General features: G+C 46.5%; 1 protein-coding gene across 1 annotated transcript in view; it reads left to right on the top strand.

Annotated features, from left to right (window-relative positions):
• The window catches only part of CACNA1I (calcium voltage-gated channel subunit alpha1 I), a 162,300-nt gene that overhangs the window by 52,816 nt on the left and 83,510 nt on the right, over positions 1 to 25,974 (top strand). The window contains exon 3 of the mRNA XM_075068160.1: positions 13,425 to 13,522. Coding sequence (XP_074924261.1) covers positions 13,425 to 13,522 — 98 coding nt within the window. The remainder of the gene's footprint in view (positions 1 to 13,424; positions 13,523 to 25,974) is intronic.

Genomic DNA, 25,974 nt, shown 5'->3' with positions numbered 1-25,974 from the left:
GGGTTTGTCCAGGCTGATTGTCTCTGACTCCTAGGAATAAACTGTGTGGAGGAATATGCCTATCTGAGGTGCCAGGGTAGAGGATTTTTAATATCCTTGAATGAGTGGGGCTGGGCAAGGTATGTCAGGTGAGAGGAGACATAGGATGGGGGTACAGGACACTAAGACAATATGAGTCAATGAAAGGATTAGCCATGGAATTGGGTGTTTGAAACATTTCTCCCACCTCACTCCATGGCCAAAGATTTATAAGCTGGAGGTGGGAGTTTCCAAGGGTAATTGGCCTTCCCCACCATCCTTGCTTACCATGTGGATGTAGGCATTTTCAGGAGTGACTGTGCTGGCCCCTCTTCCATATTGTAGGTGGGGAATTTGAGACATGGCATTTTCCATTTCCTCAGCTATTGTTCTGACATCCACCAGGTTCCTTGGCCTTGAAGTGGGTGAAAGGGGAAATCTAAAATAAGACTGGTGAGTAGCTAAAATGCACCCTACGTTTTATTTGGGAAGGGGAGACACATGATCACATGGAGTCATTGCCCCTGAAATGAAATATGACAGTCGGCATCTAAGGCTGGACACACGGCTGACCACGCAGGCTGAAAGAGACAATGCCATGCTGGCCACCTCCTCACGGGAGAGAGAACTATATCAGCATTCCCTTGCCTTTGCCCTCTTGCTAATGTTGTCAACCTTGATACCCTGTTGCCTCTGCAACCTGGTCTGCAAGGGCAGCACATTTTCATTCCATTCCCGAGACTCATTTCTGCTGTGAGGAGAGTCACCCAAGATATTAGATACTGGGGAAAAAAAATCCCACCTTGCTGTGCAGCCTTTACTGAGTAATGTAATTCTATTGCTGTAACTCTCTTCCTCCTCCTCCTCCTCCAACCCCTTCTGTCCCCTCTCCTTTGCATCACGATTGCAAGCCCTTTGGGATATGGGCCAGGGCTGCTTTCTTCTGTTGTGAAGCACCCAGTAGACTCTTATAGGCTGTATAATAATTAATATCATTTGTACAGCCCTTCTGTGGTTATTTCGTGTCTGTACCTCTGCTGTGTATTCTGTCCATGCACCTAGCAAGAGACAGTCCCCTCCCCAAAGAGTTTACAGGCTAAGGCTACCCTGCAATACAAGCAAGGAGTATGATTCCCAGCTCGTGCACACATACTTGTGCTAGCTCAATGAGTATAAATAGTAAGGTAGCTGCCATCGCATGCACATTGGTGGCATGGCTTAGCCAGGATTCAGGTGGGTTTGTACACCACATGGCCAAACCATACTGCCACTGCCCTTGCTCCCACAGCTACGCTACTATTTATACTTCCAGAGCTGGGAATCACAGCCCTAGTTCATAGTGTAGATGTAGCCTAAGTGGATAAGACAGGTGAAAGGTGGGAGAAAGAAAGTAGCACAGAGAGATTAAGTGACTTGCTCAAAGAATGTCCACATTAGAGAAAGGAATTATTGAACGCAGATCTCTTGAGACTCAGGCCAGTGCCTTAGCAACAGGACCAACTTTCCTCTCATTCCTGTAATGGTTCTATAATCATTTGGTGTGGGCTTGCATGTCCTTGCTGTGTACCTTTTGCCAATGTTCTTTGTTCCCATTGCATATGACTTTTCTATCCCTTATGTGATTAGTTTGTGTTGCCTTGTGCCCATCATGTGTCCCTTTCATGTTTATTTCATGTACCTTCTGTGTCCATTCTGTGTGGCTTTTGTAAGTAAGGAATCCAGCTCATTTGGAAAAAAAAATCTGAAATGTGGCTATCAAAAGTCTCTTGTTTGTGATGACTCCTTGTCACCTGGCATAGTCAGTTTGGCCAGGTTCTTTTGCTGCTCTCTGTCTCTAAACATCATTCTTCTCTCTGGTGCATATAGGGAAGAGAAGCAAAAGAAGTGCAAAGTTGTGGCTGGTAAAGCTATTCAGCCTGGTCTCAGACCTCACCCTCAGTGTCCCTCTTCCCTGTATGCTTGTTCTCTGCTTCAATGGTTGGCATGAGTTGAAGGTGCTCCAGGCCAGACTCTTTTGGTATGTTCAGGCCAAGGTCAGTGTGTTAACAGATTGGTCAGCACATGGAACAAGTGACTGTCCTTTCTTGTAACTCAAGATCTCTTGTATATCACAGAATCATAGAACTGGAAGAGATCTCAAGAGGTCTTCTAGTCCAGTCCCCTGCATTCGTGGCAGGACTAAGTATTATCTAGACCATCCCTAACAGGTGTTTGTCTAACCTGCTCTTAAAAATCTCCAATGACAGAGATTTCACAATCTCCCTGGGCAATTTATTCCAGTGCTTAACTACCCTCACAGTCAGGAAGTATTTCCTAATGTTCAACCTAAACATCCTGTGCTGTAATTTAAGCCTATTGCTTCTTGTCCTGTCCTCAGAGGTTAACGAGAACAATATTTCTCCCTCCTCCTTGTAACAACCTTTTACGTACTGGAAACTGTTATCATATCCCCTCTCAGTCTTCTCTTCTCCAGACTAAACAAACCCAGTTTTTTCAATCTTCTCTCATAGGTCATGTTTTCTAGACTTTTAATCTTTTTGTTGCTCTTCTATGGACTTTCTCCAGTTTGTTCACATCTTTCCTGAAATGTGGCACCCCGAACTGGACACATTACTCCAGATGAGGCCTAATCAGCGTGAAGTAGAGCAGAAGAATTACTTCTCATGTCTTGCTTACAATACTCTACTTAATATATCCCAGAATGGTGTTTTCTTTTTTTTTGTTTTGCAACAGTAATTTAGTACTGCCTGACCTCAGATTTAGCTTGGTTGTCGCACTATGACGCGCCAGATCGCTTTCTTGCAGTAGCTCCTTGCCTAGGCAGTCAGTGCCCATTTTGTTGTATGGGCAACTGATTCTTTCCTTCCTAAACTGAAAGTACTTTGCGTTTGCTCTTATTGATTTCATCCTGTTTACTGTTCGGACCGGATTGTTTACAGTTGTGGCAGATCTAATGCCGATCTTCCAGAAGAATACGCTCATCAGCCTTACATCATCCGCCAAGACTTGATGTACTCTGTATGGCCCGTTATCTAAATCATTGATGAGATATTGAACAGAACCAGACCGCAGAAGCATTCCGTGGGACCTCACTTATTATGCCCTTCCACTGTGAACCACTGATAATTACACTCCGGGAATGATTTTCTGACAAGTTATGCGCCCACCTTATAGTAACTCCTCTAGGTTGTATTTTCCTAGTTTGTTTATGAGAAGGTCATGCAAGACAATATCAAAAGCCTTACTAAAGTCAGGATATACCACATCTACCATCATAGGTGCTGGAACAAGGGATGCTGGGGCTACTACCAAACCCTCTGGCTTGAAGTGGTTTCAATTATATATAGGGTTTACAGTTTGATTCAATGGCTCTCAGCACCCCCACTATAAAAATTGTTCTGGCACCCCTGTCTACTGCTTCACCCTATCCACAAGACTTGTAACCCTGTCAAAGAAAGCTATTAGGTTGGTTTAATAGGATTTGTTCTTGACAAATCCATGCTGACTGTTACTTATCACCTTATTATCTTCTAGGTGTTTGCAATAGATTGCTTAATTATTTGCTCCATTATCTTTCCTGTACTGAAGTAAAACTGACTGGTCTGTAATTCCCCAGGTTGTTCTTATTTCTCTTTTTGTAGATTGGGACTATATTTGCCCTTTTCCACTCCTCTGGAATCTCTCCCATCTTCCATGACTTTTGGAAGATAATCGCTAATAGCTCAGATATCTCCTCAGTCAGCTCCTTGTGTATTCCAGGATGTATTTCATCAGACCGTGGTGACTTGAAGGCATCTAAGTAATGTCTAAGGCCTTGTCTACACTGCCACTTTACAGCGCTGCAACTTTCTCACTCAGGGGTGTGAAAAAACACAGTGCTGTAAAGTGGCAGTGTAGACAGCACAGCAGCACTGGTAGCTACTCTCCACATGGGGGTGGGTTTTTTACAGCGCTGGTGCTGCGACTACACAGCCACGTTAAAGCGCTGCCATGCTAGTGAAGACATACCCTAAGTAATTTTTAACTTGTTCTTTTTCTATTTTAGCCTCTGATCCTACCTCATTTTCACTGGCATTCATTGTGTTAGATATCCAATCATGGCTAAACTTTTTGGTTAAAACTAAGGCTATGTCTACACTTGCAGAGTTTTTGCGCTGTCAATTTCACTGGTGATAGGGAACTGGTAAAAGAAATGCACTGGTTTGTGTTCTCACTTATTCCACAGGCATCAGATATAAGAGCCACTGAGAGGATTCAGGGAGTCTGGGGTCTTTGGTGGCGGAGGATCCCCGCCACCGAAGACCCGGGGCGGAAGGACCCCCCCGCCACTGAATTTCCGCCAAACTCCGGGGGCCTGGGGCCTGCGAGAGAGTTTTCCGGGGCCCCTGGAGCGAGTGAAGGACCCCAAAAAATTCTTGTGGGGGCCCTGCAGGGCCCAGAGCATGGGGCAAATTGCCCCACTTGCCCCCTCCCCCCCCGGGCGGCCCTGTCGGATTGTGTTCACATTTGCAGTACTTCTATCCCCGATGAGAGCAGTGCACTGAGGGCAGTTATCCCACAGTGCAGCTCTCTGGATTTTGAGGATATGTCTTGTGGGAAGGGGAAGGGGGGATCGCGGGGCATCCTGGGTTCCTGCACAGCCTCCTCTCCCCAAACACTGATCAGCTCTAGTAGCTCAGCATTGCTCCAAGCAGGGGATCGTTTGCTCCGTGGAGCAGGCATTGTCACCTGGCTGGATGATAAGTGAGCACTTGCCAAGAAAACAGGAAAGGGAGTGTCAAAGTTTTTGGGGCTTTACAGGGGGAAGGGCAGACGTCTGTTTACCTGGTGTCAGAGCTGCAGGCTAGAGTGGTCATCTAGGTACTGTGTGATATCCTCTGGAGGCTAAAAGCTTTGTAAACAGGAAGACCGTGTCTTCATTTGCACATCACTACAAAAGTATCACCAGTAAGAGCTGTACGTCTCTCGTGGAGGTGGTTTTCTGTTTGTGGTGAAACTTTTGAGTTTTTCCTCAAAAAGTTATTGGCAAGTATAGACGCTCCCTTGTTTTTTGTGCAAAAAAGGGACTTTTTGTGCTTTAAATGGCAAGTCTAGACATGCCCTAAAACAAAAAAAGTCATTTAACACTTCTGCCATTTCCACATTTTCTGTTATTTCCCTCCCACCCCCTTGAGTAACAAGTCTGTCCTGTCATTGTTCTTCCTCTTGTGTCTAATGTATTTGTAGAATGTTTTCTTGTTACCCTTTATGGCTGTAGCTAGTTTAATCACATTTTGTGACTTGGCCTTTCTAACTTTGTCCCTACATACTTGTGTTGTTTGCGTTTATATTCATCCTTCATAATTTGACCTAATTTCCACCTTTTATAGAACTCTTTTTTGGGTTTCAGATCATTGAAAATCTCCTGGAGTATGTCTACATTACCCGCCAGATCAGCAGGCGGCAATCGATCCAGCAGGGATCGATTTATCGTGTCTAGTCTAGCTGTGATAAATTGACCCCCGAGCGCTCTCCTGTCGACTCCTGTACTCCACCGCTGTAGCTGAAGTTGCGTAACTTAGATCAATCACACACGCACACACACACACCCCCAGTGTAGACCAGGCCCTGGTTAAGCCAGGGTGTTCTCTTGCCATCCTTTCTGTCTTTCCTATGCCATTGGACTAGACAGACTTGCCAAGGCACAGGGTAATGATTACCATCAAAACAGAGAGTAGAAATAGAGAGTGAGAGAAGAGGAAAGGGAGAGTGGAAAGAGAATAGAAGGAAAAAGGGGAGAGTGAGTTATGAAGGTGGAAGAGTGAAGGAAGGACATCCATGAAGGATGGGCGGGAGGAGTAGAGAGGGAAGGGGAGGAAGAGGTAAAGATGCATGAGACAGGGAGATGGAGAGAAAGCAGCACAGGGATCAGAAGGGAAGAAAACTGGAGCAAGGAGGTTTGAGGCAGAGCCACAGAGGAGAGAACATCTGAAACTACAGACGCCTGTTACTTTAGAATTCTATGGAGCAAATATCATATTGATTTTGACATATGAAATGCACAGGGCAAAAACTGTGTCTCGCCTCTGCCCACCTTTTCCTTTTTCTGTTTTCACCCTTCGTTGCCCCCTCTTCTTCTTGAAGTGACTAACTAGCCCGTTCCTGGGCATATAAAGCACAGGAAGAATTGAAGTAACTTTCCTTGACGAGAGCCACTGGCCCTGCCTCAGAGATGTCACAATGGATTTTTTATGCATCACCCCAAACCCCTACTAATTAATGCTGCATGCCTGAGAAGTCATGTCAACTGCTCTGTGGATAGGGCTCTGAAAGCCAATCTCAGCAAGAGGGTAGGGGTCAGATTTGCATGAGGCTTTTTTGTCTTAACTCCTTTCATTCCCACATCTCTAGTAACTGGGAGTTCCCTTTCAGGCAGCACCTCCATCCCTCACAGCCTCTACAGCACCACCCCCAGCCAGTGCTTCCAGCCTGTTCCCTACAGCGATCCTCCCCGTCCCAACCCATACATCTGCCCTGTTCCCTACAGCAACTCCTCCCTCACAGCCAGCCTTTCCATCCCATTCCCTCCCTTCAGCGACCCCTCCCAGCCAGCACTCCTACCCTGTTCCCTCCAGTGATTCCCCTCCACAGCCAGTCCTCCCACCCCATTCCCTACAGCAACTCCCACCCCACAGCCAGCACTCCCACCCCATTCCCTACACGACCCCCCCACAGCCAGTGGTCCTGCCCCTTACCCTCGAATGACTCCCCACTACTGCCGGCACTCCTGCCCTGTTCCCTCCATCGACTTCCCCTACAGCCAGGTCTCCTGCCCCGTTCCCAAAAACAATCCTTCCCACAGCCAGCGCTCCCACCCCGTTCCCTCCAGTGACAAACCCAACAGCCAGCAATCGTGCCCCGTTCCCTCCAGTGATTCCCCAACAGCCAGGGCTCTCACCCTGTTCCCTACAACAATTTCCCCACCCCTAACCAGTGCTCCCACCCTGTTCCCTACACTGACCCCCTCCCCAGAGCCAGCCTTTCTGGCCCATTCCCCATAGTGACTCTCCCCCTCCCTGTTTCCCACCCTGTTCCCCACAGTGACTCTCCCCCCACAGTCAGCCCTCCCACCCTGTTCCCTCCAGCGAACCCTCAGCCAGCCCTCCCGCCCCATTCCCTCCAGCATCATCCTCAGCCAGTGCTCCCACCCCGTTCCCTCCAGTGACTGTCCCACACAGCCAGCGCTCCCTCCCATTCTCTCCAGCGAATCCCCCCACAGCCAGCGCTCCCACCCTATTCCCTCCAGCTTCCCCCACCACAGCCAGTGCTCCTGCCCCATTCCCTCCAGCGAACCCCCCGCCCTCAGCCAGCGTTCCTGCCCCATTCCCTACAGCGACTCCCGTTGAGGGTGGCTTGAACTGGAAGTAGTTATGAGTTCCTACATCTTGAGTACTACTCTTTCATTCCCCACAGTGACCATTCACCATTCTTTTGCCCCCCTACACCTACCCTGGACAATAATAGTTTTTTGGGGTAGCATTGTTTCCCCTCCCTTTCCGAGAAGTGTCACACAGGAAACCTTGAAGGGGAATATAGTCTCTGGGTAGAGAGGCATTACTGTACAAATTCAATTATCTTGACAGCTCTCTACTCAAATCCCTTCACAGCTCAGGGGTTTCCCACTGATTTAGCAGTAGTTCCAGCTCCCTAATCCCTTCCTGCACTCACCCACCCACAACCAAAGGCTAAGTAACATCTGTTCAGCGAGGGAGGTGAGCTGCCATTTACTTGAGGGGGATGGAGGGAGAGAATGTTCAAATCCCGGTATGGGTTTTTGTTGGGCCGTTTGTTTTGCTTGATTTCTTCTGGGCCTGAAGACGCCAGCAGCAATTACGATAAAAGAACAGTGACTATAAGATGCCGAGAGAAACTAAATTGGAATATATAATCAGGCCCATGCTTTCCTGTCAAGCTGGGCTGCAACAAGGGGAGGATTAGGGGAGAAGGTGGTGGATGACTTGGCTGGCCTTAATTTGACCCTGCTCTAGTTAAATTATAACACGTGCAGCGTACTGTGATCAACATGGTTTCCCAAACTCTTTCGGATAGCTGGGGGCAAGTGATGGGTCGAAACCCCAAAGTTCAGATGCAGACCCAGACTTCACTTTCTTCAGGTCCACAGTTTTGGGTGCCAGCTGTGAAATTCTGATCCAGCTTCAGATTTCAGCCCTTTCTTCCCAGGCATAGGAGTCACTGGATTCAGGATAATTGTTCAGGCCCATTACAGAGATGGGGATTTGAATTCAAACTTCACAGCTGGGCCCCCTTTCCCCTGAGTTTTGGTCTAGTGAACTCTGTTGAACAGGGTCAGCCACGTAATCCTGAACCCTGTGAGGATCAGGCTCACCATTGGTAGGGTGTGGGTGTTAGGTGAACCAGGAGTTCGAAGGCAAATGCTACAAGAGCTTCAAACCCTTGTGTGGCAAATGTGATCCTGATTTCCTGACAGTTAGCCTGTTCCTGGCTACTCATTCTCAGTGACATCCCAGTCAGTCTCCATGGTAACCTGTCCTACTGTCACACAGGGAAGATTATGACATCAGATGATGCACTCCTCCAGTGCAGCCCAGCTTCCCTCCATGCAGGGCCGGCTCTAACTATTTTGCTGCCCCAAGCAAAAAAGAAGAGCGCTGTCCTGCAGTACCCTCCCCCACTACGAGAGCCACGCTGCCAAAACCCCCGCCTCCCCCAAGCACCACGCCACCCGAAGCCCCACCCCCCGAGCGCCGCGCAAGCCCCCACCGCCCCTCTGAACGCCTCACTGTCCAAAGCCCCCACCCCCTTCCGAGCGCTGCACAAGCCCCCTCCGCACTGCACCACCCGAAACCCTCACCCCCCCAAGTGCCATGCAAGCCCCCGCCCCCTGAGCGCTGCACTGCCCAAAGCCCCCCTGAGCGCTGCGCCAAGCCTCCGCCTCCCCTCCGAGTGCCACGCCATGCAAGCCCCCACCCCCCCAGCACCACACTGCCCAAAGCACTGCCCCTCCAAGTGCCGCGCCGCCCAAGTGCCATGCTGCCCGAAGCCCCAGCCCACCCTCCGAGCGCCACGCCACCCAAAGGCCCACCCCCCGAGCACCACACCGTGCCACCCGAAGCCCAGCCTCCCTGAGCGCTGTGCCACCGAAACAAAAAGAACCCCATCCAGTGCTGCCCCGACGAACCAAAAAAAAAAACCCCGAGCACTGCCCCACCCCAAGGTGCTGCCCCAAGCACTTGCTTGGTCAGCTGGTGCCTGGAGCCAGCCCTGCCTCCATGTACTGGGTACCACCAGTAGAAACACAGTCCGAGGAGGTGGGGGACAGGGTGGCAGGGAAAGGGTATGAAAGCAAACAACAAAATTGAAAATTGGTGGGGTTCTGCAGGTCCACCTGCTGAAAATACCCATGTCTCTGAAAGATCCCATTTTGAAAGGGGATGGAGGTAAAATTTGTATTGCCTGCACAAACAGTAGGTTCCTTCCTGGGCAGGGGGTTTACCTCATCCCAGTCTCCTCCCTCCTTGGGTCTGTGTGTCTGGCATCACTTTGGGGGGTGGAGAGAGACATTGACACAAGGTAATGCGAAGGGTCGAGACATCAGGAATGAGAGATACATGTCAAGGCGTGGTCCTGAGGCAGAAGAACTGCTGAATCAGAGGAGATTCTGGAACTGTGTGATGTGGAGGTTCAGGGGGTCCACGTTATAGCTGATATCTATGAGCTGAACATAGTGGGCATAACCAACTAGCTGGGACCCCTTGTCATCCAGTGCTGGTGTGCATGCATGTCCCGCTTGTTACTCTTGCCAAGGCTATTACTGAGAATCCTCATGAAAAACTGTAAGTGGCAGTTCTATCAGATGAGCTGAAACCCCTGGCCAAACAAGTAGGAGCTGAGCTCATCTCTGTTAGAAGTTGCTTTCTGCAAAACCTTAGAGGGTCAAACTTTCTCCCAAAAGAATAATCCCCTCCTTTCCCTGAGAACCAGTTTTTCTTTTTCAGTGACACCTGGCACTGAGACTGACTGTTCCAGGATCTTGCAACCAAACAAAACTATAGTGTAACATCCAGTGCTGTTTGCTGATACTACAGCTACTGGGAACTTTGTAACTACAGCTCCCATAGACTTCTGACCCTCCTGCTCCAAACTTCAGCTGGAGGAGGATCTCAGTTGCAGCACTATCATTGACAAGTTCTGATTCCGTCCAGTACAGGGAAGTAGAGTACACGTACCCAGCAGCGAGTTCATTACGAGAATGTGCCTTTCTGCTGTGCTCATGCGCTGTGAGAGCAATTGGATCTTTTACGTGGGGACTTGTACTTCAACGAAGGCCCCTTTTCCAAATTACAAGGTTTTACATTAGGATCATTTGCTTATTTGCAATCTGCTTGAGAGAATTTGTTTTGGATTGTTCTGCTATTTGTCAGAGAAGAAACCCCTTGTTTTCACAGCTCTCACCCTTCCCCACCACACATCTCCACAGAGGGTATAGCTGACAGTGTCCTCATGGTTACAGTGTTGTTGTAGCCATGGTGGTCCCAGGATATGAGAGAAGCGAGGTGAGTTAAATCATATATTTTATTGGACCAACTTCTGCTGGTGAAAGAGACAAACTTTCAAGCTACTGAAAGAGCGTTGTGTAGCTCAAAAGCTTGTCTCTCTCACCAACAGAAGTCGGTCCAATAAAAGATATTACCTCACCCACCTTTTCCCTCTAGTGTACTCATGGGAAGTGGGTGAAAAGAACATCTGCAAGTGTATAACTCCGTGTGGAGGCCTGTGTCTTTGTGTGCGTGCTTGCATGTCTACATGCACATATCTGTGTGTGTGTGTGTGTATTACTTTGTATCCTTCCCCAACTGCTGTTCACATCTTCAATCCCTGTCCATCATTCGTGCTTTCTGTGGGCTGTGTCTCCTTTATGAATATTTTGATTATCTGCACAAAATCCCTTCTCTCTCCCTCTGCGTTCACTGTGTATGGAGCTGACAGCTCCGGGGGGGATAGATGAACACCGCTGCATTTCAGGAAAATAATTATTTCACTCAATTACTCTAAAAGTATGAGAGAGAACAGAGCGGGGGGAAAGAGAGAGAGAGAGAGAAAATGATCACAACACCTCGACAGGTTTACCCCATTTTGTCTGAAAATCTATCACTCTGACAAATTCCTTTGTGAAAAGTTTAGATAGAAAAGTAGACACCTGCTCTTCATGTCCTTTGGGTAGGGGGGAATGAGGTGATGGATTGTAGGGATCAGTCCAGATAGAGGGGTTACAGTGCTCAAAAGAATTGAGACAAAGCAACATGGTATTTTAATATAAAGTGGATTTGGTGCTGGTGAAAGGTGCTGAATAGACAGCCCTGAAATCTAAAGGCCCCTGTGTATGACAAGTGCAGCATGTGAAGCAAGCATTTCTGGTTTTGGAGTAGATTAGGGTGACCAAATGAGAGACGTGAAATATTGGGACATGGGTGTGTCGAGGGCGGGGGTGTGCCGGTGGAGCAAAAAAACCAAAACAAAACCCCAAGAGCCGGTGGTGGAGAAAAAACAAACAAATACAAACAAACAAACAAACAACAACAAAAAAGAGCCACCGGAGCATAGGAAAAATTGGTAGGGGCTGAGCACCCACCGGGAACTCCACACCCCACCCCCCCGTGCAAGCTCACCTCCGCTGCGCCTCCACCTCCCCGAGATGGCTGCCGCATCCTGCTTCTCCCCCCCTCCCTCCAGCACTTGCGCCACCATATAGCTGATTAGTGCAAGCCTGGGAGGAACGGGTGAGGAGGAGGAATGCGACATGCTTGGGGAAAAGGCAGGGCCAGGGCGGGGATTTGGAGAGGAATCCAATGGGGCAATGAGGGGGAAGGGCTGGGGGTGGGGTGGAGAGATCCAATGGCTGGGGAGGGAGGAGGCAGAGTCAGGGCGGGAGGGGTGTGAGCCCCCTCCACCTATGTGTCAAAGGACAAAATATTGGAACAATTTGCGTCCCGACCAACAAGTAAAAATTGGGACATCTGGTCACCCTAGAGTTGATGCAGTGGAAAGGAGAAGATTTTCCTATCCCTTTCCTATGCACCTTGAAACAGCAAGAGAATGTCACTTTTTCCCCTGGCCTTGTGGTTAATGTCAAGAAGGATTCAGAAGATCAGGGTTCTATTCCTGAGTCTGGCACTGACTCAGTGACTAACCTGAGGCCAGTCACTTTACTGCTGTGTGCCTCAGTTTCCCTTCATGTAAATTGGGAATAACAATGCTTGCCTACCTTCCAGAGGGGTCATGAGCCTAAATTCATTAACGTGTGTAAAGTGCTGTGAGGTTCTCTTACAGTAGGTGCCTTATAAGGCCCATGTTTCCTCTCTTTCCAGCTTATTAAAATAAAGGAATGTTTCCTTAATGTTTGTCTGACTGGCAGGGGTGGGTTAAAGCCAATGCATTACTCATAGCTGCTCAGTTCTCAAGGTTATTTGGGGAAAGAACTTGCTGCGTAGGTTGCAAGTTTAAAAAAACACAGATCCTGTATATATCATAAAGTAAGGACATACCCCTTAGGATGGTGTCCAACAGGAGTGACGTAAAGCTGAGATGTGATCACTCCTGCTGCTTGAAGGCCCTTCCCAATGCTATAAGGATCCTTGATTAGATCCTTGCTATGGGAATCCATGGATGTGTAGGCCACAGTAAGTCCAGCTGCACCAGCTGGGAAGAGAAGGTGGTTGCTGTGCTCCAGACTGTTCAGCCACCAGTGGACTCCAGCCTGTCTCTCTCTGCAGGGGTCACCTGTGCGGTGCGTGCTATTCTGCCACCATCCCCTTGTCCGTTCTTGCACAGCCCTTTCCCTTTGTAACGGTAGCCACAGGTAAGTGCCAGGCTGGGGTTACTGCCACCTGCTGCGTTGGAGCCTGATGGCTTGTCACTGCTGCTCACTCTCTCATTTTCATTCCAAAACTTATGGATTGAAGGGCTGAATTTTCTACCTTGGGGTTCTGGGGACTTGAGTTCTGCTCTTGTAGGGCTCCCGAGGACTCCAGCTTCACTCTCAGGACTTATACTGTTGCCAGAAACTCTTGAATAAAAATGCACCCTGTGCTGTGTAAAGCCAGTTGTCATTCATTTCCTCTGTCTCTCCAGCCTCAGTGGGGAGAACATTAGCATATTATCAATGTGTTCATGGGTTGGTTCATCAGTACCCCTTGTTTTTAACATTTTCCCCACCAGCTGGATGGAAAAGCACGAATGCGTTGAAAGCTGTTTGCACTGCATGGAGGGTGTGAACACCTTGCCCTCTCATCTCAAGCACCCCTCACTTCCTCCTGCTGGTGACCTACCTGTCGCTTAAAGTGGGTCTTCGATTGTTTTAAACTCACTCTCTGTCTCTCCTGTTGCAGGATGGTGGAATATTCCCTGGACCTCCAAAACATTAACTTGTCTGCAATCCGTACTGTCCGTGTCCTGAGGCCCCTCAAAGCCATCAACCGGGTGCCTAGTAAGTCATTCTTTCCTCTCACTGGCACCTCATTTCATCTGCACTTCACCCTTGTCTGTGCCATTTTTATTCATTGCTCTGCTGCTGTGTCTGGGATCTCTTCACCCATTGATTGTCCAGCCCTGGACCTCCAGGTAGCTGGATTGACCTTGTTGCCTATAAGACAGGTATGCATGTATACTCTGTGTATCACCAAAACAATGGCCCCTAGAGTCCAGTCCCAGCTGGTGGGCCATTGCTGGCTCAAGAACTGGGAAATAGGTTTGGGATACTTAGCTGGGATACTCCAGCTCTAAGTCACCAATCTAGCCTCAGTTTGGCGGTGAGCACCGAAGAACTCAGGGACGTTAGGAGAATGGGGTAGAGCCACTAGTTCCAGTCCAGATGTAGGCTAAGTTCCTGCGTACCTGAGATTTTCAGCCTAGCCCTTCATTTTGTCTCCAACCGCCCCCATCCCACCCTCCAAAAAAACCTTTTTCTCAAAGGGCTTTGCAAAGGCTGCCCGGCTGGGTTGTGAGGAGTGTGTGAACAGTAAGGCTACATGTGGAGTCATTCTGTCTGTCGTGCCCAATTGATGACCAAAGTGCTGGAGTTAGGAGTTGGCAATAAAACAAGAATTTTTTTTGTCTCATGTAAGAATATGGAAGGGGTGAGACCACCTGTAGAGTCATGGTGAGGTGTATGGTGGGGGATGGATGAGCAGTGAGATTTGGTGGGAGCAGGAGTGAGGGGGTTGATCTCTACTACCTTCTGCACCATTCTTCAGTTTCCTCTCATTTAAAAATACACCAGGCCAGCTCTCCATGGGGGTGAACAACAATGGTGTATTGTATCTATTCCTTGCTGTGCACTTTCTCCTTTCCGTCGTGTCCTGGTTCCCACCTCTGCAGTTCTGTGTATATGCAGCATGTATGAGTCAGGGCTGTGAGCTCTGCTGGGGATTGAGCTGTCAGGATGTGATGGGCCGAGCCTGAACCTGGAGGCACAAGCAGCTTTCTACAGCTCCCTGGCCCAGCTAAATTGCTTCCCTGCTGGATTGGCTCAGATCTGAGAAATGGGCCCACCTTGGTGTTAATTTCACTGTGGAGGGAAGGGGGTGAGGAGGGGTACCATACATAGGATCCAGCTATGTATCTGCTGTGTTCATAGGACACTTCTCTCTTTCCTTCTTTTCCCTGCAGTCAATGGACACTGACCCCTGCCATGTGACAGGGGTATAATCTTTTGTAACCCTGCCCCATCTCATGTGGCAAGGGCTAGGAAAACAGAAACTAGCCTCTTATCTGCGTGTCACATCTTTATTACGCTCCACCTCTCTTCCTTTCTCTTTTCCCTCTTCCTCTGCATCTCCTCTTTCTGGATTCAGTTCTGATAACTATAGAGCACAGTAAGATAGACAAGGATTGCCCATGTCACCACAGGAAGTATCCACTGTATATGGCACAGATATCACGGTGGTTATAACAGGGGAGTGGATTTGATGCAGTGGGCCAATTTCATGCCATTGAAGTCAGTGGAGTTACACCAGCAATGAATTTGTCCCACTGTGTCTGTTTGGTATCAGAGTAGCAGTCGTGTTAGTCTGTATCCGCAAAAAGAACAGGAGTACTTGTGGCACCTGAGAGACTAACAAATTTATTTGAGCATAAGCTTTCATGGGCTACAGACCACTTCATCGGATGCATGCAGTGGAAAATACGGTAGGAAGATATATATATATACACAGAGAACATGAAACAATGGGTGTTAACCATACGCACTATAAGGAGAGTGATCAGTTAAGGTGAGCTATTAGCAGCAGGAGAGAAAAAGAACTGTTTGTAGTGGTAATGAAAATGGCCCATTTCCAGCAATTGACAAGGAGATGTAAGGAATTGTGTAGGGGAGGAAATAATGTGTCTGTTTGGTATTTCAGGTCATGTATTGCTCAGTGAAAACAGCTGTCACATAAGACATTGTGATACTTTCAGCGTTTCTCCCCAGGTTTTATACTGAGTTTTTCTTCCTTACCATATAATAAGAAGTCTCTTTCTTCTTCCCCCTTTAATGCCCCCTGCTCTCACTTTTATCAGGCTATCCGCAATGACCAAGACCTCCTTAGGGCTCTCCCACAGTGGTGAGGCCAATCCCATTCCATACCTCAGTGTCTTCATTCCCTTCTCCAGAGCTGAGGGGAAGTTTATTACAGGTGAGAGCAGGCAAGAAACTAAATGAAAGAAACACAGTTGACAGGCTGTCTCCTGAGGATGTGTGCCAAGGAAATTTTAATTATTGGGGCCCAAAACTAAAAACAAAGCTAGACAGATCAAAGTGAAGCCCTGCATTCTTCTCTCTCTTATACCAGTGTAAATAAGGAGTAACTCCAGTAGAATCAATGCAATTACAGCTGGGGAAAATCAGGCCCACAAAACTAGATTCAGAGATGTTAAAGCCAGCAGGGACCATTGTGATCATCTAGTCTTATTAGGGTGACCGAATGTTCCCGATTTTATAGGGACAGTCCCGATTTTTGGGTCTTTTTCTTATAAAAGCTCCTATTACCCTCCACCCCATCCTGATTTTTCACATTTGTTGTCTGGTCACCTGACCTCCTGCATAACACAGGCCATAGAATTTCACCCACTTATCCCTTTATAGAGCCCAATAACTTGCCATACAGCCACCTCTAGGCATTTCTTCCCCACACTGATCCCTCTTCTAAACTCTACTTCTCTCCACTATAGCAGTGTCTGTGTAGAACTAATACTGTTTTCGTTTCTTTTCTGCTATCTGGCATTTATATCTCTGTCTGTCTACGACAGATATATGGTTGTATGTGCAGTAGTTCTGGATGAAGAGGCACTTTCATTATTAAATGAAAAAATAAATTTCCTTGGATAGGAAGACTGTCCTGTGGAGTGAAAACTGGCTAAAAGGCTGTAAACAAAGGCTAATGATAAATGGGAATGTGCTGAGGTGGAAGCAAGTGTCTAGTGAGGTACAGCCAATATCACCAACAGGACCTTTTGTCAGAAATCTTATTGAATGTCTTTTTAAAATTCTTCATTAATGATGTGGAAGAAGGAGCAAAGCACGTTAAGGAGATTTGCAGATGATAGTAAAACTGGAGGAGTTGCAGACACTAGGCAGGACAGACAAATAATACAAACGGATGGAGCGAGAGTAGACACCTGGGCAGAAAGTAACAAAAGGAGAAAACTGGAGGGGGAAGGGGAAGGAAGGAGTGATCTGCAGCACACATATTCAGTGTGAGGGAGGAGGACTCTGAGAGAGAGCAGTGGTGAGACAGACACAGGGCCACGTTTTCAAGAGAACTTAGTGCCACATTTAAGCAACTAAATAGGGGCCAGACTTTCAAAAGATCTCAGCACCCAATGTGAACCCAGTAGGCTGAGCTCTTTTGAAAATCTGGCTATGTGTTTTGGTGCCTCCCAGAGAGCTGAGTTCTTTGGAAATTCCTGCCCATGGGAGTGAGACAGGCAGCAAAGATGAGATGAGTTTGCAATGTGCAGTGGCAGCATACAAGGTTGTTACAATGTTGGGCTTCATATGCCAAGAGTAAACCTAGACTAGAAATTAGAAGAAGGTTTCCAACCATCAAAGGGGTAAGATTCTGGACCAGTCTTCCAATAGGAGTACTGAGGCAAGCAACCTAACTAGTCTTAAAATGAGGCTTGATATATTTAAGAATGAGATTATATGACAGGGTTGCCTGCGATAGCAGGGAAGTGGATTCGATGACCCAGGAGGTCCCTTCCAGTCCTGTGTTCCTAATATTCCCTCTCTACATGGCCTTATCTAGAACATTGTTTTCAAATCATGGCGCCGTACTACTAGAATATATTAGAAGGAATTCATAGAAGAGCAACCATAATGATCAGGAAGCTGGAGGGATTTGATTGATGAGGGAAGATTTTTAAAAAGCAAAATCAGTCTAGCTTGGCTAAGCGAGGATGTCTAAACAGGCTGGACATGATAACAACCCACAAATCATTGATTTGTGAACTGATTTTTTGGTGTGCCGCCTGGGCTATCAGTTAGAGTGATGGGATGAAATTAATAAAGAAGAAATTTAGAGTGAATAACAGGAAGAACTTCCTTATACTGAAATCTAGTAAGCCAAGGGAAGTGGTGGAAGCCTCGTTGGTTGTATATGACATGATAGAAGTATATGAAATAATAAATGGTACAGACAAAGTAGATCAGGAACTTCTGTTAACACAAGAACAAGGGGACATTCAATGAAATTAAAAGGAAATACTTTTTCACACAATGCACAATCAGACCATGGAATTCACTGCCACAAGAAGTCATTGAGGCCAAAACTTAGCAAGATTCAAAAGGAGTTTAGACATTTGTATGGATGTTAAGAATATCTAGAATTATCATAGTTAATGATAATAAGTTTTGGAGGAGACATTAAACTCCATGATTCAGGGTTTGAGCCAATCTCTAAACTACTAGGGAATAGAAGTTTCTTGTACCTTCATCTGAAGCATCTGGTGCTGGCAATTGTCAGAGATAGGACACTGGACTGGATGGGCCCAGGGTCAGATCCAGTCTGGCTGCTCCTGTGTAATTTTTAAATTAGACTGGACAAAATGCTAGAAGCCCAGTTTTTATAATACTGTATGTCTCACCCAGGCATTAGCATTCATGCTTCTCTCTCACATTCCTGCCTTTAGCCTTATGAGTGCTGCCTTTCAGGGTTTTGTCTGAAGGTGCATGAAACAGAAATGATAGCTTGTTGTGGTCCTATAACCATTCGAATTAATTCAGTAACAAGTTATCCAAGCTAACAAAGTGTAAAGGGGAGAAACACCCTTCAGGTCTCTGTCAAAGGTAGTTACAATCTGCTCACGGTAGATCTTCACATCAGGTTTGGGGTATTTTTCCACAACCTTTGGTTATTATTGTCCATTTCTGATTCAGTGGTAGATTGCTATGTAAAATGTCATCTCTGTCATCTCTTTTCTTCCCATCCTCTCCAGGGTAATGCAGTTTTTTTCCTAACTGCTTTTTAATGGAAAGTCTTTAATCATTTCTGATAATTTGAGGAAATATCTCTTACTCCATCATATTTTTGACATTGGAGCACAAAATGTCTCTTCGGTTCACTCTGCTGTCACATTGGTTGCACAGTCCTTTTGCACTGTACTATGTGCCTCCCAATCTCTGCCTTAAATTTATGGTCACTGATTGGTAAGAGTCATCACAGACTGCACAGAGGCGAGGAAATCTGCTCATATGAAGGTTCTGTGAAGGGATCTGTAGTAGACTGTTGCATAGCAACTTTGTTGAATAGGAAGCATATGTGTCTATTAATATATAGTGTATGAGTGTAGGAATATATGGGGGGGTTTGCATATACATCTCTCAGTATAGTACTATCTCTCATACATAATATGGCATATTATTATTTAGAGTTGTGTGGGAACAGGGTTTTCCATTTCGTGCGGAATTCTGTGATTTCAAGGTTTGTTTCAATCTGAATTGGAACAAAAACAAAAAAGTTCCCATTTTCACTTGAAACAAAATGTCTTCCCTCCCACCACAAAAGAAAATCATTTTTGGTCGCCTAAAACATTTCCTTTTGGATTGTGACATTTATACAATTTTTTAGTAACATTAAAATAAAAGAAATTTTGAAATGAAAAATCAAAACATCTGAAAATATTGAACCAGAAAGTTTTCACCTTATTGAAACTTTTTTCTTTTATTTCAAAAAAAATTCCAAAGTGAAATTTCATTGATATATTCCTGTGGGAAGTTTCGGTTTTGATGAAACGGCATTTTCTGATGGAAATTTCCATCTACCAGGTCTGTTGTTGTTGTTCATTTTCCACCAGGTCTGTTGTTGTTGTTCATTTATATTGCAGAAGCTCCTAGAAGCCAACCTGGTCAGGTTCTCATTTTCAATTGCGAATCTCAAAAAGCTTTCCAAAAGTGTATTAGTTTTATCATCCTCTTGTCACAGAACAGGTGACTGAGGCACAGTGAAAGTCACCAGCAGAGTCAGGAATAGAACCGACATCTCCTGATTCACAGTCCTATGTTCAGCCTATAGACCAAAACAATAATGTAAAAATCATTTAAAGCAGCTGAACCCTGGGATGGCAAGAACAAAGCAGTTCAATATTTACTTATCTGCCTTAAATCTGTATTCCACACCCAGATGTTTGGTGTCATATCAGTGCCTAGGACAAAGAGATTTATATGGATGTAAACCCCACTTGCAGCACCGTGGAGAAATGATGACTTTTGACTTCTCTCCAGTATGTTTTTGAGGAACTAATTTAAATGGAGAGTGTATGTGAAATTAGCTTCTGATAGGGAGCTGTATTAGGCTGTGGAACAGTCTGTCTTAAAACTAACTAGACAAAAGCCTGTTTCCCTGTGGGAAACAGTCCTGCCATGGCTTGGGGATCTAATAGATCTTTTCCATCTCTAACTTTTAAAATACCATTATAAGCCCCTTGTTTCAGATACTATTTAACTTTCTGAAAAAAATTATTCTTCTTTGTCTTCTGTCCAAAGGCGACTTAGTTTTGGAAAATGTAAAATTCCATTTGACTATTTTTGAACTGTATTTTCTTATTTCAGATGGGGGTTTTGTGCACAGATAACTCAAAGCCAGATTCCCTTCCCCCCAAATTTCAAATTTGCCGTGCATTAAGTTTTCTGTTGTTGTTAATAAATGTTTGCGGAGCACCATATGTGTACATGTCCCCCCCCTCACCACAAAAAGTAACAATACCTGGCAATTGCACAGCACTTTTCAGCAGTAGATCTTAAAGAAAAAAAAAAAAAAAAGGGCAAGGCAAAGGAGTTTACAGTCTAAGGCTATGTCTACACTGAAGATCTTACAGCGGCACTGCTACCACTGCAGCGGCACCACTGTAAGGTCTCCCGTGTAGCTGCTCAATGCCAGCGGGAGAGAGCTGTCCTGCCAGCATAATTAAACCACCCCCAATGAGCAGAGGTAGCTATGTCACCAGTTTTTTCACACCCCTGACCAACAAAAGCTTTGCTGACAAGAGTGCTAGAGGAGACATAGCCTAAGAGTATGTCTACACTGTGAAATTAGGTTGATTTAATAGAAGTCGATTTTTTAGAAATCGATTTGATACAGTCGATTGCGTGTATCCCCACTAAGCGCATTAAGTCGGAGGTGTGCGTCCACAGTACCGAGGCTACCATCAACTTTTGGAGCGTTGCACTGTGGTAGCTATCCCACAGTTCCCGCAGTCTCCGCTGCCCATTGGAATTCTGGGTTGAACTCCCAATGCCTGATGGGGCAAAAACATTGTCTCGGGTAGTTCTGTGTACATGTCGTCAGCCCCTCCTCCTCCGTGAAAGCAATGGCAAAAAATCATTTCTAGCTTTTTTTCCTGGGTTACCCGTGCATACGACATACCATGGCAAGCATGGAGCCCGCTCAGCTCACTGTCACCGTATGCCTCCTGTCTACTGCAGTGCTACACAGCAGCATCCCCTTGCCTTTTCTTGTGGATGGCAGGCAGTACAATACGACTGCTAGCCATCGTCGTCCCGTGGGTGCTCCTGGCCAACCTCAGTTAGGTTGGTCGGGGGCACCTGGGCAGACATGGGTGATTCTGATTGGCCTCAGTGAGGTCGGTCGGGGGCATCTGGACAAAAATGGGAATGACTCCAGGTCATTCTTTTCTTTCAGTTTTGTCTAATGGAGATTCAGTCCTGCCTGTAATATCATGCCAGCTGGAGGCTTCTGCCTCAGGCTGCTCTCCCAGTCGGTAGCACCGCATGGTCGCACCTACCCCAGCCTATCCCTTGCTCCCCATGGCTCATAAAGCCTGGACAGTAGTAAGGAGAAGTTCAACTATAGGCTGAGCAACTGCATAATGGTGGTAGAATGTGCTTTTGAACGTTTGAAAGCTCACTGGCGCAGTTTACTGACTCGGTTAGACCTCAGCAAAACCAATATTCCCATCATTATTACCGCTTGCTGTGTGCTCCACAATATCTGTGAAAGTAAGGGGGAGACGTTTATGGCAGGATGGAAGGATGAGGCAAATCGCCTGGCCGCTGATTATACGCAGCCAGACACCAGGGCAGTTAGAAGAGCACAGCAGGGCGCGCTGTGCATCAAAGAAGCTTTGAAAACCAGTGTCATGACTGGCCAGGCTACGGTGTGAAAGTTCTGTTCGTTTCTCCTTGACAAAAACACACCCTCTTGGTTCATTCTGCTTCCCTGTAAGCCAACCGCCCTCCCCTCCCCCTTTTGATCTCCACTTGCAGAGGCAATAAAGTCATTGTCGTTTCAAATTCATGCATTCTTTATTAATTCATCACACCAATGGGGGAATAACTGCCAAGCTAGCTTTGGAGGGGTGGGGGAGGAGGGAAGCAAAGGGATGGAGTAATTGTAGGGGCACCCCCTAGAATGGCATGCAGCTCATCATAGAAGCGGGGCTCTGACCCGGAGCGGTCATTTGCCTCTCTGGTTCTTTTGTAGGCTTCATGTGGCACTGCTGCAGATCCCTGTTATAACCTCTTACCTTCATGCCCTTGGAGATTTTTTCAAATATTCTGGCATTTTGTGTTTTGGAACGGAGTTCAGATAGCATAGATTCATCTCCCCATACAGCGATCAGATGCAGTACCTCCCATTCAGTCCATGCTGGAGCTCTTTTGCGATTCTGGGACTCCATGGTCACTTGTGCTGATGAGCTCTGCATGGGCACCTGTGATGATCAGCTCACTACTGGCCAAACAGGAAATTAAATTCAAAACTTTGCAGGGCTTTTCCTGTCTACCTGGCCAGTGCATCTGAGTTGAGAGAAGCTGTCCAGAGCGGTCACAACGGAGCACTCTGGGATAGCTCCCGGAGGCCAATACCATCGAATTGTGTCCACGCTACCCCAAATTCAACCCAGCAGGGTCGATTTCAGTGCTAATCCCCCCGTCGGGGAGGAGTACAGAAATTGATTTTAGGAGCCCTTTAAGTCAACAAAAATGGCTTCGTCGTGAGGATGGGTGCAGGGTTAAATCGATCTAACGCTGCTAAATTCGACCTAAACTCATAGTGTAGGCCAGGGCTAAGGACAAGATTATCAATTGCCCTCTGTGTCCAGGCAGTAAAGGTAAGGGGCATAAGAGCCCTCCTTATTCCTCTGCGTGGGCTACCTGCATTGCCAGTCCATAAGCAGGGGAGAGAGCAGACTCTGTGGAGTTGTGATTCTGTGCCCCAGGAAGGTGGGCAGGGAATGCATGAAGAGGAGTGAAGAATAGGCAGAGCCTTGGCTTTATCCCCCAACATGCTGGCCAGTGGAGCTGAGCCAAAGCAGAGGGGGATGAAATCTGTGCCTGCTGTAGGCCAGTAGAAGATGGCCTTCCTTTGAGAGGTAGGGGAGATCATGAAAGGAGTTGTAACTCAAAGTCATGGTTCCTTCCATAGACTCCTCCTGAGTAAGACAGCTGTTTGTCACCCCTTTCTATGGCTAAGAAGCAATGTCTTAAGGTAGCCCTAAGTCAGACAAGCATGTACAGTCTACAGAAGAGCAATAGAAGGAGAAGATGGAGGGTGAACAGGGCAGCATAGAATTCAATGCTGGCAAGTGACATGAGAGAGGTGGGTCTGAAGCAGGGAGAAAAGTGGATATGGTTGATAAACAAGAAGTGAGAGGCCATTCCTGCCCTAAATGTGATGTGAAGAAAGATGCAACATTGATCTTGGAAGAAGTGAGAGGAAGGGGAAATACTGGAGGTGAGAACTGGGAGGAGAGGGAAATGTCGGCAAGTGTCAGTAGGAAAAAAGTTCATTTACAATCGAATAATTAAGTGAGAAGTGTTTGGAAATCAGTATTTAATACTACCTCATTAATCAATTTACCAAGGTCTAGAGTTCTAGACACGCATAGGGATATCTAGAAATAATCCTGGTGCTGTTGCATATATATATTCAAATAAAAATGTGATGCACTGGCCTTTATTTAAATGAATGATCCATCAAAACAATTTTTTTAAACAAAAATTAAATTAAGTTAAATTAAACTGATGTCAATGCAGCATCATGGCAGAGATTTTAGATCCACGAGAGTCAGGGAATTCCAAAGTTAAACTTTCTGCACTATTGTTAACGCTACCACATTGCACATGTGGGGACAAATTTTCAAAAGAGCTCTGCTCCCTTTCAGGCTCATAAACAGGCCAGTGAGAAGGTGTACTGGCGCTCCAACATGTCGGGGTTTACTGGGTTCTTGCCTGTAAGATGGCCAATTTGGGAGAGCTATGAAAGGAAAAGAGATGGATGTGACCTCTCTCCTCCCAGCTGGCTGAAGTTGGAAAGACTTCAGTTAGTTATTACCCAGTAGTTTGAGTCGATTTGTTCTGGTTGTAGTATTGCCAGACCCAAGCATTCAAAAGTCATGCCCCAAAAATCATGAGATTGGCTTAGAAATCATGAAAGTTTTTTTTGTAAAAAGTGGGGTTCTTTTTATTTATCATATGGTTTTTGAACCTTTCGACCTGGGTCCTGTTTTTAATCTTTTGTCTGCAATCACGAGGGATAGAAGCTTTTATTTCTTTTAAATGAAAGCCGAGATTGTCCTGTATTCACAAGCCGCAGGAGCTGGGGCTTTACGCCAAATATCACGAGACTTGCAATAACATCTCCAGAGTCAGAAACGCTGTGGTGTTGGGTTTTGGTTTTGGAAATAAAGCAAGCCCTGAAGGAAGGGATCTGAAAGGGCCTCAGTTGAGCTTCCTTTTTCCTTTTAAAGCCCTGACCAAATCGGCTGCGTGACAGGCAGGATTTTCCAAAGTGCTCAGAACCCAGCAGCTTCCATTATGACACCTATGGCCAGATCTTCGAAAAAGCCAAGTAGCTGACAGGCTGAGCTCTCTTGAAAATCTGGCTGCTTATTTTGCACCTTGCCTGGGAGCTGAGATGTCTGGAAAATTTGGCACCATAGAGTGATGGATACCATGGCAATATGCGTAATAATGCCACTATAGTATGGTATAAAAATAATGCAAGATACAGTAATGCAAGTTACTGTGTATGTATGGGTGGGCCAAGCTACAACCATAACCTTGAATTTCTTGATTTTTGTGCATTTAGGGACGGATTTTCCTGTCACTCAGGATATGTTTACCCACTTTGCCATAGTGAGCTTGAATAACCCTAGCAATGAAGCCATAGCAGCTCAAGTACATACCCTGAGTTCTAGGCACAGCTTGTGAAGCCCATGCTGCAACCTGTGCTGCTGAGGCTTCACGGCTATTGTTATTCAAATTGGCTAGATAAAAGCTAGCATAGGGCTGCTGCAGTCACACCTTTGGCTGCAGTGTAAACATATGCTCAGTTTCATATCAGAGTAACTTGGTTGCCTCCCTAGAATTACACCTGATTCATACCGATAATAATGAGAGAATCAGTCCCTTTAAATCTTAACCAGAGAGTTGCATTTACACAGTTTTATGTCATATTTTGTATTGTTCTTTATTACATATCCAGCCCCATAGCTGCGTATGGCACTTTACAGGCAAATGGAAAGGACAGCTCCCTGCCCTGAGGAGTTTACAAACACCGCCTGCAAACACTTAGTCCACACTGCAATAAAAGACCTGCAGCACAGCCATGGCTGGCCTAAGTCAGTGACTCAGGCTCATGAGACCCAGGCTATGGGGTTACATCTTTGAAGCGTAGATGCTCCAGCTAGAGCCGGGGCTCTGAGATCTCACACAGGGGGAGGGTCTCGGAGCCCAGGCTCCAGCCCAAGCTCTTACGTCTACACTACAATTTTTAGCAGTGACTGCCATCTCTGTTGTGCCCGTTTTTATTGTGAATATAAAGCAAAACTGGGGGTAAGTGTCATGCTGAGATAAGTGATGGCTTGAATTGCTGAAGGCTCATAGCTTGGTCCTGTTCCTTTCTTGCACAACGTATAACATTATCTCAGAATGACTTTGGTTTCTTGTTTAATTGGCAGCCCTACTAATTTTTAGCACCACAGCATGAGACCCACAAGCCAGAGTCAGCTGACTCTGTGCCATGGGTTTTTTTATCACAGTGTAGACATACCTTTACACACATGAAGCCTGATCCAAAGCTCATTGGAGTCAATGCAAAGACTCCTCTTGACTTCAGTAGGCTTCGGAAGAGGCCTATGCTAAAGTCTGTGTACATGAGTAGTACCACTGATTCAAGGCAATCATGTGTGTCAGTGTTTGCAGAATCGGGGCATCAGGGTGTGTCTGCCCATGGAGCGGGGGGTATGATTCCCAGCTCGAGGAGACACTCCCGCCAGCTCTCCTTGAGCTAGTGCCCTAACAGCAGAGCGTAGCTGTGGCAGTGTGAGCGGCCGGAGATCTGCTAACCACCCAGAGTATGTGCCTAGGGTCTCAGCTGGACACGTACTTGCGGTGGCTAGCCCAGCCTCAGTGTGTTGTTTTTCGATCCTCATTGGAAC

The sequence above is a fragment of the Chelonoidis abingdonii genome, chromosome 1 (assembly GCF_003597395.2).
Source record: "Chelonoidis abingdonii isolate Lonesome George chromosome 1, CheloAbing_2.0, whole genome shotgun sequence".
Taxonomy (NCBI): Eukaryota; Metazoa; Chordata; order Testudines; family Testudinidae; genus Chelonoidis; species Chelonoidis abingdonii.
This window is presented reverse-complemented; position numbering and strand designations above follow the sequence as displayed.